The sequence below is a fragment of the Leptonychotes weddellii genome, chromosome 6, assembly GCF_054177405.1.
Source record: "Leptonychotes weddellii isolate Sample4059 chromosome 6, ASM5417740v2, whole genome shotgun sequence".
Classification (NCBI taxonomy): domain Eukaryota; kingdom Metazoa; phylum Chordata; class Mammalia; order Carnivora; family Phocidae; genus Leptonychotes; species Leptonychotes weddellii.
In genome coordinates, this window is record NC_138374.1 from 11119985 (window position 1) to 11134956 (window position 14972).

General features: G+C 40.9%; 1 protein-coding gene across 2 annotated transcripts in view; it reads left to right on the plus strand.

Moving 5' to 3' along the window:
* The first annotated feature begins 978 nt into the window (after positions 1–978).
* Positions 979–14972, plus strand: part of CACUL1 (CDK2 associated cullin domain 1) — an 83106-nt gene continuing 69112 nt past the window's right edge. The window contains exon 1 of one of the 2 annotated variants that reach the window (XM_081823422.1): positions 979–1743. In XM_081823422.1, coding sequence (XP_081679548.1) covers positions 1377–1743 — 367 coding nt within the window. In that variant the 5' untranslated portion in view covers positions 979–1376. The remainder of the gene's footprint in view (positions 1744–14972) is intronic. The other variant, XM_081823421.1, reaches the window with a different exon arrangement.

Consider the following 14972-nt stretch of genomic DNA (forward strand, 5'->3'; position numbering starts at 1 on the left):
CTAGAATTAAATCATTGTTAAGTGATTGGTAAACAGTTGCATTAAGTATAGCACTGAATACAGTTGGAAAAACATATGTAGAGAAGCCCAAATAAATGTGGACATTGAAGTACATCCGAGATAATGATTTTTCAGCAGCTGAAGTGATTTTTCACATTAATTACACATCTGTGGAAATAAAGATTCATTATCTGCTAGAGTAAATAATAACAGGTTTTTCTAGTCAACTTTATCACCAGTAGCTAGAATGAGCTATAAACACGATAAAAATAACATTTGTTCTCCTGTAATATACTATTGCTATAATTTGAGAATGCAGAGAAATTAAAGAAATTATAACATAGTTACATAACCTCTCCTTTTTGCCCCCCCCAGGACTCTCACACATAATCTCAAATTTGTAGTCAGATTTGTTGAACACTGTGTGAAGCTTGGCATTTAAAAATTTAAAATTCCTGGCCTCGGTGTATAGAGAAGTTAAGGAACTTGAAAAAAAAAGTCCATGAATAGCTCAAACGCCTTTTTTTTTTTTAAGCCACCTTGCTATGTTTCGGTTTTTATTCTTGGTTTCGAAGGTTTCGGTAGTATGGGCTGAGAGGCCCACCAGCAGACCCATCAAGGGCCACCCAGGGCAGTCCCACCCTTTTATAATGTGCGAACCCAGGCCTCTTGTGGCCTCTTAGCTCCGTGTCAACCAAAGGCCGGGGCCGCGAGACCCTGTGCGGTACGAAGACCCAGTAAATGCGGCGGGCGTAAGAAAACCACCACAGAAACGGGAACCTGTACCACAGCGAACGCCAGAGGATCTGGGGCGCATCTTCAGGAACGGGCCACATTCCGGTTGCCCTGGTAACCAGACACAGAACGCGCGTGCGCAAACTCCCTTGTCACGTGGGGCCGGACCGGGGGCGGGATCGACGCCCGCCCCTCCGGACCCGGGGCCCCTCCTCTCTCAGCGCGGGGCCAGCGGAGGCGAGCCAAACCTTTGCCCTTTTGCGTGGGGGTGACTCCCCGCTCCTGCCCCTTTTTGCTTTGCTTTCTCCTGGCTCGTTCCTCGCACCACGTGCCCTCCTGGCCGCTCCCCCAGCTACCCTTTCCAACCGCCTGTTGGAAGTTGCTGTAAAATGTCGTGAGGGGCGCTGCCGCTTTACGGCTGCCTCTCCCAGGCTAGAGCCCGGGAGCGCCCACCGCCGTCACCCCTGTCTCTGAGAGTCGGGCCGGCGGAGACGGAGAGACCCGGCGCGCCGCTCCCCTCCCCGCCGCGCCCGTGCCGGCCCCCGGCGATGTGAGCTCGAGGAGGCTGCGGTGCCCCCTGGCCCGGGGTTGAGACGGGCGGCAGGTGCCTGTGAGGCGGGCGGGTGCTGGGGGCCTGCAGGATGGAGGAAAGCATGGAAGAGGAGGAGTGGGGCAGCTACGTGGCGATGATGGACGACCAGAACCACAACAACTGGGAGGCCGCGGTGGACGGCTTCCGGCAGCCCCCGCCACCGCCGCCGCCCCCCTCGTCGATCCCAGCCCCTGCGCGAGAGCCGCCGGGGGGGCAGCTGCTGGCGGTGCCCGCGGCCTCGGTGGACAGGAAAGGCCCCAAGGAGGGGCTCTCGATGGGGCCGCCACCACCGCCGGAGGCCAATGGGGTGATCATGATGTTGAAGAGCTGCGACACGGCCGCCGCTGTGGCCAAGGCGGCCCCCGCCCCCACCCCCAGCTCCACCATCAACATCAACACCTCCACCTCCAAGTTCTGTGAGTCCAGCCTCTCCCCAGCAGCCTTGGCTTTTCTCCTCCCCACCCGGACGCCGAATCCACCCTTCTCGGCCAGCCCCGCTTCCTTTGTTTCAGGCCTGGGTCTCTCCTCCCCTCCCCGCCCCGCCCCCCCTCCCCTTTGGTGTCTGCGGCCAGCGCCGGAGCGGCCCTGGCTTCTTGTGTTACCTGGCCTAGAGAAGCAGCCTGGTGTGCACACAGCCCCAAGTTCTCCTGCAAATGCGATCTTTATCACAGCTGGCTATCTCGCAACATTAAGAAGCTCTTCTCCGTTCCCCCTTCAAAGTTTCGCCTTCAGACGTGAGGGGAAAATAAGGCCGCCTGAGTTTCGTTAGGGAGAGTCTTTTTTTTTTTTTGGTAACCAGATTGAACTCTGTCAGTTGTGTTCTTGTGCTTTTAGCTAGTCTGCGTTAGAATTAGAAAGTTGACCAATGTCTACATCTCGTTCTTTCCCTTCTTCAGTGTACACCTTCTGCGTCCTGATAGGGAAATGTAGGAGTTGTTTCTTCGGTAACACCAATGCGGTGGGAACGACATCCGTTTTGAAGCTAATAACGTATACAATTACTTTTCAAAGCCTACACTCATAAGAATAAGCCATTTAGCATGTGTCCAAATCCAAGATTATGTTGAATGTTGAACTTTATGTTAGTGATCTGCCTTCCCTTAATGTTCAATTGCGAGCAGAAAGATTGAAGACCAAAATCTGTTTTGTAATCCCAAACTGCCCCTAACCAGGAGGTATGCTTCTATAGCTAGTGGAAAAAAGTGCTTTTGCTTTGAGTGGGTTTATTTGGAGGTGGTGGTAGTGGTGAAAAGTGACCATGGCAGCCAGATTTTACTCTCCTATTAATAACTGCAGGTTTTGAATAGCATCTGGTAAAGCAACTGGAGATTTCATTTCTAGTTACTAATTTTATCAAGCGGTAATTGTCCAATTAGCTGTGCAGAGAAAATATCTGCCTTGATTCAGATGTACAGTTACAGCTTTACACTTTAATTTTTTTGGTGGGGACAAGCACATAATATCATTTATTTGCCTTCAAGATAAAGCTTTGGTCAAGGACTTTCATGTGTAGGTATGGTTGGTAAGAATCGGATATGATTTTTTTTTTTTTTTTTTGTATCATGCATATGTGAGAATAATATAGTTTGTGTATTGAAGTCTATATATAGTGAAACCAGGCCTTGGACAGAGTGGCCAGGTGACTTATCTAAATGCTGACAGAAGCTTGTTTTAGTGCTTATATGGTTCATTTGAAGAGTTCAGAAAACACCATCAAATTAAAAGCAGAAACCAGTGAAATTAGGAACAAAAGATTTGCTGAACCAAAAGATTGTTCTTTGAAGATTAATAAGCTAGACCTCTGATAAGATTGATCAAGAAAAAAGATGCAAATATAATTAAGGGAAAATGGGAAATAACTACAAGCATGAGAATTTTTTTTTATTTTTTATATTTTTAAAGATTTTATTTATTTATTTGACAGAGAGAGACACAGCGAGAGAGGGAACACAAGCAGTGGGAGTGGGAGAGGGAGAAGCAGGCTTCCCTCGGAGCAGGGAGCCCGACACGGGGCTCGATCCCAGGACCCTGGGATCATGACCTGAGTGGAAGGCAGATGCTTAACGGCTGAGCCATCCAGGCGCCCCAAGCATGAGAATTTTAAAAAAGAATTTTATGAACTATAGGTTAATAAATATGAGAGCCTAGATGAAAAGTATAAATTCTTAGAAAAATACAAACTGAAAGTTGGTGTCAGAAGAAATGGATGGCTTGAATTAATATTTAACAAACTGAAATGGTAAAGACCTCCACTTTCAAAAACTGGGCTGAGATCAGTGAGTTGCTTTGAACTTTAACAATTCCTTTTTACAAGTTGTTCTGGGAAATAGGGAAATAAAAAGATGCCTAGCTCAATTTATAAAGTTAGTGTTAGTGAAATCTTGATTTTAAACCTAGGTAAGGACGATATGAGAAAATTATAGATGTGTTTCAGTTATTAGCATAGATATGAAATCCTGCTTCATGTCTGTGTTAAATCATGATCCATGGAGTTTAAGAATGTAGATATGATTCAACATCTGTTTACTATTAATATAATTTATCACATTAGTAGGCTAAAGGAGAAAAATCATGATTATCTTGATACCATAAAAACATTCAATAAGATCAACAACTATATATGATAAAAACTCTTAGCAAGCTTGGAATATGAGGTAACCAGATCAAGGTCATTACCAAAAACCTACAGCAAATAATAATACTTAATGGAGAAATTTTAGATGCATTCACTTTAAGATCAGTAACAAGGATGCCCTCTATCACTGTTGTTTAACACGGTAAGAAAAGTCCTGGCTAACACTACAAAGGGAAAAAATAAAAGGATATGAAGGGAAGCATAAAAACTCATTATTTGCAGATATTATCACTTATCTAGAAGAACCATTAGAATCCAGAGAAACTATTAGAACTAGTAAGAGTTTAGCAGGGTTACTGGATTGAAGATCAAACTACAAAAATTAGTAGCATTTACTACACTAGCAATAACCAACTAGGAAAGGTAATCAAAAGTAAATATTGTAATAAATAAAAACATCAAAACTGTAAAGTCTCTAGGAATTAACACAAGAATACATAAGAACTTTAAGAAGAAAACTTTAAAACTTTAATAAGGAACTAGAAGAGGATCTAAATAAGGAAAAACTTTCCACGTTCTTGGGATATGTTTGTTTATTATTATGAGGGTCATTTTTCTCCATTTTGATCTATAAATTTGATTAAATTGCCATCAAGATTCTAGTTGGTTTGTCGGACAAACAGTAACCTAAATCTAAAATTCATATGGCAGATGGGATAAAGTTTGTGAATAGCTAAAGCAATCTTTAATATTTGTTTTGGTGGAGCTTGCCTTATCAGAAATTAAGATACTGTTTCAAGACTGTAGTAATAAAAACTGTAGTGTCAGTGCATGAACAGAAAAATAGACTTGGGGAACAAATTAGAGAGCAGAGACTTGCCCATATGTGTTCAGGAACTTAAGGGTGGCATCATAAATCACTGGAGAAAGGAGTCATGTTAGGAAGAGTGGCTCACTATATGGAGAAAAAACAAACCTTACGCTTTAGAAAGGATGGGTTATGGATAAATTAAAAAGACCTAAATGTAAGAGAAATTATAAAATTAATGGAAGACATTGTTGAAGAAGCTCTTTCCTAAGGGAAAAGGAAGCTTCAAAAATTTATAAAGGTAAAAAATGACTTCGATTATATAAAAACTAAAGATTTTCATTCAGTGAAAGACAAAGAATGAGAAGGTATTTGCAGTGCCCAAATTGATAAGGGATTAATGATAAGGGATTAATATGTAGACTAGACAAGGAACTACATATCAATAGAAAGAGGGCAGCAACCTCTGTAGAAAAATAGTCAAAGGATATTAATAAGTAGGTTACAGAATAGTAAATCTTAACATGCATAGAAAGAGGTGTTTGGAATTATTAAATAATCAGAGACAGGAAAATTAGAAGAGTAATAGTGTCTTTTCCCACCTGTTAGGTTGGCAAAAAGTAGAAAGCTGGATGGCACCAAGTGTGGGTGGGGATACAGGATTTGCTGGTTGAACTAACAATGTAGTGGACCTGTGAGGTGTTGAGATGCCCACACTCTGTGGACCAAATAATGAAAGATAGCTGGAATATTGATGAAGCCCTGAGCTATGACAGTCAAAGTGTATTTCTGGACTGTAAGATGAAAACAGCTTCCGGTGGTCTGTTTTTGGAATAGGTAAAAAGAAAGCATTTGTTAGCTTGATGGATGCATACGAGGTGCCAGGGATTGTGTTGATTTGTCCCAGTAGAGACTATATCTGGAACAACTACAATTGGAGTCACCACTTCATTTGGTTTACTCTAATCCATAGTCATTCTCGAAGATCCAAGTCCTCTCCACTGGCTAGTGAAACAGAATGTCCTAACAATCCCCATCCCACTATCTTTTAAGTCTTTTTTGTTGGTATTGTCCTCCAGTTTCCACAGAGATGTGCTTTTGCCTTGGATTTATTATTTTGTTAGGAAGGAGCACATCTAGGGGATTTTACTTGGCCTTTTTTTTTTTTTTTTTACACACTTGGCCCTTATGCTGATAACCCTTACTCCATAGTTTAGGGAGCCTTTAACTGTGTTCAAGAACACAGGGTGGGTCCATGGATTCATTGGGTCCACTGTGAGATGGATCGGAGCCAAAACACTTCTTTCTTCATATGACATCACAGCTCTTGATCTGACTGGTTTACCACAGTGATCTCCTGGTCCTTAAAGGTTAGCATGGGCTTAGAGCCAGTGTTGAGTAACCCCTAAAAAGCCCAAGTGATTCTGTTTCCCACATGCACTGTCTCCTTGATGAAAAGCTGCATGTTCTCTCGGAAAGGCTAGGAGGAAGACTTCAAGTATGCTCTTGATGCAATGTTGTAGGGTCCTGCCTTGGTAGAACCCGTTGTCTCCTTTTTTCCCAGGGGCTCTGTGTCTTTGAACAAGCTCAGCCTGTGTATAGGTGACATGCCATAATTCTTAACATTGTGGCCACTTAAGTCAGGCCTCAGATTGATAAACCTAGAGTTTTTTTTGTTTTTGTTTTCTTTTTTCCTTCTCATCAAGTGTACTGCCTACCTGTTTTTCCTTAGGACACCATGGTTAGCCACCACCAGAGATCCAAACCATTCTGATGACAGGTCTGGCCCTCTTGCTTGCCTATTATAACCATACCTACTTTTTATCTGAGGATTAAGTGCTTCTACTTATCCTTTGTCACTCTGGGAATCCCACTATCCCATTGAAATCAGGGAGCCCCCTCTAAAGGCAGTATTGGCCATCTTTAACCCAGAACTGCAAAGGACAGCCACCACAGCAGTTTTCAAGGAAATCAGTACATCCTTCACCAATATATTTAATTCCTTGAGGAAGGGTCTTGGAGAACATTTACGTGTGTGTGTATGTGTGTGTTGGATGTGATAAACACACTCAAACATTCTTCATAAGTCTGGATTGATTCATTCTGCATACTAAGGAATATCAGGTGTTCCAACCACTTCTTCCCTCCCTCTTCCTCTTCATTCTCATTCTCTTCTTCCTCTTTTTCCTTTTTGTCCATTTCCTTCTTTCTCATACACCTTTTCCCCTTTCTCTTCCATTTATATTCAGTAAATTGTACCCATTTGAGGCATAACATTTTATCTAGGATTTGAGCAAGCTAAAAGCTAGTCTGTTACTGTTACTACTGGATGCTGGCAGAAGCAGGAGACTCCTGGATCAGAGAAAGAAGTATGTTATTCATGGCACAGTAAATAGTGTGAAAGTCAGCATATTTGCATAGGTTTCCCTTTCCCCAAGTCTCCCAGAGGCAATACAGTATGGCCAAGATAGATGCTCCCTCACTGGGTTTGTGTTGCAGCTGAAGAATGTTGAACTTGGGGAATCCACTGCTTTTCTAGAAAGCAGTAAGTGAGCTTGCTCTTTGTTCAGGGGAAGACATTACCTTGTCTTTCAAGGTTACCAGCTGTAGAATGGCTCAAGTTCAAGAGCAGTTGGTCTGGGCCTTGCAATCTTAGCACACTCAGCAAGACATGTAGGAGTGCAAGAAGCCCAAGGAAGACTCTCTCCACTAGTAACCACTAAAACAATCAATAGAACATTTTCACCACTAAAATACTTTTTATGCTTCTTTGCTTTCAGTACTCCTGCCCCTAGCCCCTCTGCTTTCTGCTACTAGGTTTTCTTATAAATGGTATCATACAATCTGTATTATTTTATGCTTGGCTTCTTCACCTTGTTTTTTAGATTCCTACATGTTCTTGCATGTTCCTGCTTTTTAGGGCTGAGTTCTGTTTTTGGGGGGATACCACAAATTGTTTGTTCATCTGTTGGTGATCATTTGGGTTGTCTCCAGTTTGGGTTATTATGAATAAAGCTGTTATGAACCATCATGTAGGTTTTGTGTAGACATAGGTTTTCATACAAATACCTGTAAGTGGGATTGCTTGGTCATATATTAGCTGTATGTTTAACTTTATGAGAAACTGCAGCCTGTTTTTCAGAACGGTCGTATCATTGTACATTCCTGTTAGGAATGTGTAAAAGTTCCAGTGCTCCACATACTTACTGATATTTATACTGGGTACATTTCACATTCTTGGTATTGTAAGGTTTCTTTGTTTGTTTTAATTTTAGCCACTTTAGACGGAGAATAGTAATATCTCATTGTGGTTTTATTTTGCATTTCCCTTTTACACATGCCATTGGCTTTTTTCATGTGCTTATTTCCCTTTAATGTAATTTTGTGAGAATCTCTTTAAGTTTTTCTTGGGTTGTTTGTCTTATTGCAAGAATTCATCATTAATTTTAGGTACATATTCTGTGAGATACTATGTATTGTGATTGTTATCTCTGTGACAATGTCCTATGAAGAACGGAAGTTTTAAATTTTGATGAAGTCTGACATCAATTTTTCTTCTGTGGTTTGTACTTTTTTTATCCTAAGAAATATCCTAAGAAATTCCTCACAGTCAGGGAGATTTTTTTTTTTTTTTTTAAAGATTTTATTTATTTATTTGAGAGAGAGAATGAGATGGAGCATGAGAGGGGGGAGGGTCAGAGGGAGAAGCAGACTCCCTGCTGAGCAGGGAGCCCGATGCGGGACTCGATCCCGGGACTCCAGGATCATGACCTGAGCCGAAGGCAGTCGCTTAACCAACTGAGCCACCCAGGTGCCCCACAGGGAGATTTTTTTTTTTCCTGTATTTTATTTTAGAAATCTTATGGTTTTAGCTTTTACGTTTTAGATCTAAGTTATGAGTTGATAACTGTGTGTAGTATAGGGATTGAAGTTCTTTTTTTTTCTTTTATATGGATATCCAGTTGTTTCAGCACCATTTATTGAGAAGATTATCCTTTCCTCACTGAGTTACTTTGGCAACTTTGTTGAAAAATAACTGACCGTATATGTAGTGGGTCTGAGTTCCATTAATCTGTTCTTTGGTGTATCATATTTAGGATTGTTGAATCTTCTTAATGAATTGGTTGGTTGATCATTATAGAATGTCTGTCTTTATCTTTGGTAATATTCCTTACTCTGAAGGATGCTTTTTTTTTTTGATAAGCCATTCCCGTTGTTTTATTTTTTTTTCAAGATTATTATTTGAACAATATATCTTTTCCTATTTTATTTTAACCTTTCTGTGTATTTAAAGTGCATTTCTTGTATACAGCCTATGGTTTTATTTTGCTTTTTTTTTTTTTTTTTTTTAAAGATTTTATCCATTTTTTAGAGAGCGAGCGAGAGAGAAACAGCACGAGAGGGGAGAGGGTCAGAGGGAGAAGCAGGCTCCCCGCTGAGCGGGGAGCCCGATGTGGGACTCGATCCCAGGACCCTGGGATCATGACCTGAGCCGAAGGCAGACGCTTAACCATCTGAGCCACCCAGGCGCCCTTATTTTGCTTTTTTAAGTCTAGTCTGACAACCTCTGCCTTTTTTTTTTTTAAAGATTTTATTTATTTTGAGAGAGAGTGCAAGTGCATGCACAAGTTGGGGGAGGGGCAGAGGGAGAGAGAGGGAGACTCTCAAGCAGGCCTCATACTCAGTGTGGAGCCTGATGGGGAGTTTGATCCCATGACCCTGAGATCATGACCTGAGCTGAAATCAAGAGTTGGATGCTTAACCAACTGAGCTACCCAGGTGTCCCAACTTCTGCTTTTTAATTGGAGCATTTAGACCATTTACATTTAATGTAATTAACAATGTGGTAGGGTTTAAATCTACCGTCTTCTGATTTGTTTTCTCTTTGTCCCCTCTGTTCTTTTGGTTTTCTTAAATTTCCTCTTTTCCTGTCTTCTTTTTCATTATTTTTTATGATTCATGTATGTCTTCATTTTGGTTTATTATCATGCCTTTTTTTAGTTCTTATTTTAGTATTTACAATATGAAAATTAAGCATGTCACAATGTACCTTCAAGTATTAGACCACTTCACATATAATGTAACAATCTTACCAGTATACTTCATTTCTCCCTCCTGTCCTTTATGCTGTGTTGCCATTGTCCTAATTGTACTTCTACTTATAACACACATCAAATATACAGTTATTAAGTTTGCCTAAAACATCCATTTATCTTTAAAAAAAATTTAGGTGAAATTCATGTAACATAAAATTCACCATTTTAAAGTGAACCATTCAGTGGCATCTAGTACATTCACAGTGTTGTGCAACCATCCCTTTATCTGGTTCCAAAGCATTTTCATCACCATAAAATAACATCTGGTACCTGTTAAGCAGTTATTCTCCATTCCTCCCTTCCCCAGCCTTTGGCATCCAGCAACTTGCTTTCTATCCCTATGGATACACCTATTCTGGACATTTCATATGAATGGAATCATGTAATATATGAAATTTGTCTTAAATAATCAAAAACTGGACAATAATTCTTTTTTGTTTGCTCAGATAGTTACTGTTTCTGTCACTCTTTATTCCTTTGTTTGGACCCAAGTTTCCACCTCTTATTTTACTTCTGTCTTGAGAACTTACATTAATATTTCTTACAGGGCAGTCCTTTTGTTCTTGAATTCAGCTTCTGTTAGTCTGCAAAAGTTTTTTACTTTCATTTTCTAAGGATATTTTTGCTGGATATAGAATTCTAGATGGACAGTCTTTATTTTGTTTTGTTTTTGTTTTTCAACACTTTAAAAATGCCTTTCCATTGTCTCTGGCCTTCCTTATTTCTTATAAAACATGTCCGTATAGTCTTATCTTTGTTCCTCTCTCTAACTTGTCCTTTTTTTCTGGCTGCTCTTAGGATTTTCATTTATGGCTTAAGTTTTCAGCAGTTTGATTGTTATGTTCCTTGGGGTAGGGTTTTCTTTATGTTTATTCTTTTTATTGTACATTGAGCTTCTTGGATTTGTAAGGTTTTAGAATTTGTCAAATTTGGAACATTATCGTTCATTATATAATTAATTATAGTGAACATATCATTATATATTAATTATAATTATGTTAATACATATTTATAATTATGTAATTATAACAATATTATAATTATATATAATTAAAAAAATATACCACTCACCCCTTATTACACATATGTTAGACCACTTGTTATTGTACCCTAAATCAGTAAGGTTCTGTTAATTATCTTTTTCAGTTTTTTTCCCTCTCCCTGTGCCTCAGTTCAGATAGTTCCCATTGCTATGTCTTCCTTGGTATCTAATCTGCTCTGTTAATCTTGCTTTTATTTAGCAGGAGTTCCAGCTGTTCTTAATGTAGGCTGTCATTGAGTCTAGATTTCTGTCAGTTAACTGAGCAAACTGTTATAACCATATCTAGTTGCTTGAGGTAGTACAGTAAATAATCTTTAGTAAGTGTATTCCTTTTGATAACTTAAGTCTTATCTAAAGTTGTTTCGTTCTTATCCAGTAACCCTAGAATCTCATCCCACATGCATTCTCTAGGTTTCTGTCAACATAAGGTGTTAAAGTCTTCGGAAGTCTTAAAGTCTTCCATAGTCTGTAGTTTTTTTGGAATGTAAGCTGTCTCCTGTTGGTTTAGATTTGGTACTTGTTCCCCGGGAGAATCTGATTTGGTTGGAGGTTTAGGGGCAGTCAGGGCTGCTTGCAGGTAAGACATGAGGAGATCTGCATTCCCTCATTAGGTTTCAGGAAATGTCATGACAGAGTCTTCACTTAGGTAAAGACTAGCCTCATGTTGTGGAGGAGGGGTACTTCTTAGGCAGGGAAGGCTCAGTGACTTTTGTGAGGTCAGGGTTCCCAGATGATCAGACTCCACCAAGCTGGTCCCATTTCAGGTCTCAAGGTCCTACTGTTCCACAACCTGTATCCTTTCACTTAAAGGATTTGTCTAAGCTTTGAATTACTTTTGTATGGCAGTTGTGTAGCTTGCAGGATCATTCTGTTTCTGACTTTTGGGGCTATATCAACCCTGTGCCTATAAGAACTAAGAGATTCTTTTATGACAGTCACAGATACTCTTTGGTCTTTGTTCGTTGAGCTAATCATTTTTTTTTTTTTTTAAGATTTTTATTTATTTGTTTGACAGAGAGAGACAGCGAGAGAGGGAATACAAGCAGTGGGAGTGGTGGGAGAGGGAGAAGCAGGCTTCCTGCTGAGCAGGGAGCCTGAAACGGGGCTCGATCCCAGGACCCTGGGATCATGACCCGAGCTGAAGGCAGACGCTTAACGACTGAGCCACCAAGGAGCCCCTGTCCTGGCATTTCACCTCTAAATGCTGTCTGCCATGTACTATTGCATTATGTTATCTGATGTTGGCACTGTCATCATTGCCTCTAAATCCAACTAGATTGGAAAACCAACTTTATCGATTACAGTTCAGTGCAAGAAATCACTCTAGATATCCAAAGCAAGAAGATAATTTAATACCGGAAATTAGGTCCTTTAAACATTTTGAAAGGTTGGAGGTGTAGAAGTCAGTGAGGCTGCTCCATTAAAGCTGAGGGAGGGCAGGCTCCCTCCACTGCTGTGCCACCACCATCCTTTAGTCATCAAAGCTGCCTCCCTCGTCCCTGAAGTGGACACCAGACACTGGAACTTGGAGTTTGGATGTCACAAACTCACCTGTCTCTAGTTTTACTTGCCAGAATCACCAGCAGCAATAATATGTCCTTTGCCTCACTTTGACCTTGCAAGTTTCACTCAAATGTGTCTTACTGGTGGAATCTAATTTGGGACGTGTAATTATTTAGTTCAGCTTTCCATTCTACATTGGTTAGCTTTCTATGACAATAACTCCCAAATCTCAGGAGCTTATGGAGCAATGCAGGTTTATTCTTGTTCATGTTACATTCGTGGCTGACAGTTGCCTGTGGCTTTTCACATGTCATCTCATTGTCAAGAGCAGCTCTTTTCTGGGTCCTGTCACTCTTGGCAGAGGCAAACAGAAGAGTGGACAGAAGCACTAAATGGCTTTTAAAGCTTTTGCTCAGATGTAACACATGTTACATCTGCTCATATTGCAAATATATTAAACAGAATAGAATGGTTCCCTGTCACGATGTATTGGGGATGGAGGCAGGTGGGACTGGGGTATGATAATAAAAAGCAGTGAGTGGATAGAGACAGGGAGGGTGGGGAGGGATCTTGCATTAACTGATACTGTGCCATGATCTCAGGAAAATTACTAACCCAGTATACCAAAAGTTTCTCTTCTTCAGAGGGACAAAAGCTTTACGGGATTTTAAATTGAATTCAGAGAAATTATTCTGTTTTTTTTTAATTAATGATTAAAAAATGTGTTAAAGTTGACTTTTGAATTAAATGAAAGTACTGATTTTGGTAAATCCTACCCTTTACATCTGCCAGTTTGCAGATTGGCTGATCCTTTTACAAGTGTATCAGTTAATGCATTCAGGTCTTAAAATATGCACTGTTTGTAGCATCTGTGGTTGTTGTTTGGAATCTTCTTGCCTTCCAGCTTAGTGGAGTTGTGCTGCAGTAAGTGGCACTGTGATATTGATTGATAGGCTGAATTTCAGGGTCTCATTGGGAATCTTGTCTTGCCGCTTTTTGACATGTATTGTACAAAGTGACATTGGTGAAGCTATAAGAGAAAGCCACTGTAATGTTTCTGTAAGGCCCAGTCCCAAATCCCTAAAGGAAATGAATGCTCTTACTTCCTCTTTAAACTGTAACTCTGTGAGTTGTAGGCCATATGTAATCACATGGTAAACTGTTAAATCCATATAAAAATTGTGGATAGCCTTTTGTAACATGTTAGCAGGACAAACTGGCCTTCTGTTTTTCTTTCTACTTCTGTAGTCATTTGGCTATTAACCTCTATAGATAGAGTTATAGATCCATAATTTGTAGTTGCAGTTGTGCTGACCAGACATCTGAATGGCATTTTATCCAACAAATATTTATTTCGGGTCTTCTGTATGCCGGGGTAATATTTTAGCCTTCGGTGATGAGACAGAGTTTAGTGTGGGAGATGACAGATAATTATGATGTTATGATTAAATGCTGTAATAAAGCATGTAAGTACATGGTAGAGGAAAAAGAGAATCTTTATGAAAATGAATAAAAGTTTGTCAGAATGGGGGCCCCTGGGTGGCACAGTGGGTCGGTCCTTAGGCTCTTGGTTTCAGCTCTGGTCGCAATCTCAGGGTGGTGGGATTGGGCCCCACGTCCAGCTCCCTGCAGAGTCTGCTGAGGTTTCTCTCTCTCTCTGCCCAACCCTGCACTCTCTCTTTCAAATAAATAAATCTTAAAAAAAAAAAAAGTTTGGGGGTGCCTGGGTGGCTCAGCTGTTAAGCGTCTGCCTTCAGCTCAGGTCATAGTCCCAGGGTACTGGGATTGAGCCCCACATCAGGCTCCCTGCTCAGCGGGGAGCCTGCTTCTTCCTCTGCCCTCCCCCTGCTTGTGTTCCCTCTCCCGCTGTGTCTCTCTCTGTCAAATAAATAAATAAAATCTAAAAAAAAAAAAAAAAGTTTGTCAGGATTAAGGAGGTGGGATTGGGTTCAAAGAGACTTCCTTTGCAGAGGGGGCATTCTGTGCCTAAAACCCAGAGTTGACATTGTTGGAACACAGGGTGTGAGGACGGAGTGGTGCAAATTAAACACAGATGGATAGAAAGGTGTCTGGTGAGGGACATGCCATGTTAGAGGTAGGATTTTCTTTTGTAGGAATAGGAGCTACTGAAGGGTATTAAGAGAGTCAACTTGGCAAAATTTGTCTTACTATGTTAATTTAGATTGGAAAGGAGAGTGAATGGAGGCCTAGAGACGAGTTTAGGGGGTTGTAATTGTTGTAGTCCAGACAAGAGATGATGACCTGAACAAATAAAGCATTGGAAGCAATCATGTTTCAGATTTTGGAAATATTTGGGGACTAGAGTCTACAAAATTTGGGGATGAAGGAGGGAGGATATAGATCTGGGATGAGTATAGGTAGGGCTGTGTGTGTGTGTGTGTCTTTTTTTTTTTTTATTAAATCTTTTTTTTTTTTTTAAGATTTTATTTATTTGACAGAGAGAGACACAGCGAGAGAGGGGAACACAAGCAGGGGGAGTGGGAGAGGGAGAAGCAGGCTCCCGGCCGAGCAGGGAGCCCGATGCGGGGCTCGATCCCAGGACCCTGGAATCATGACCTGAGCCGAAGGCAGACGCTTAACGACTGAGCCACCCAGGCGCC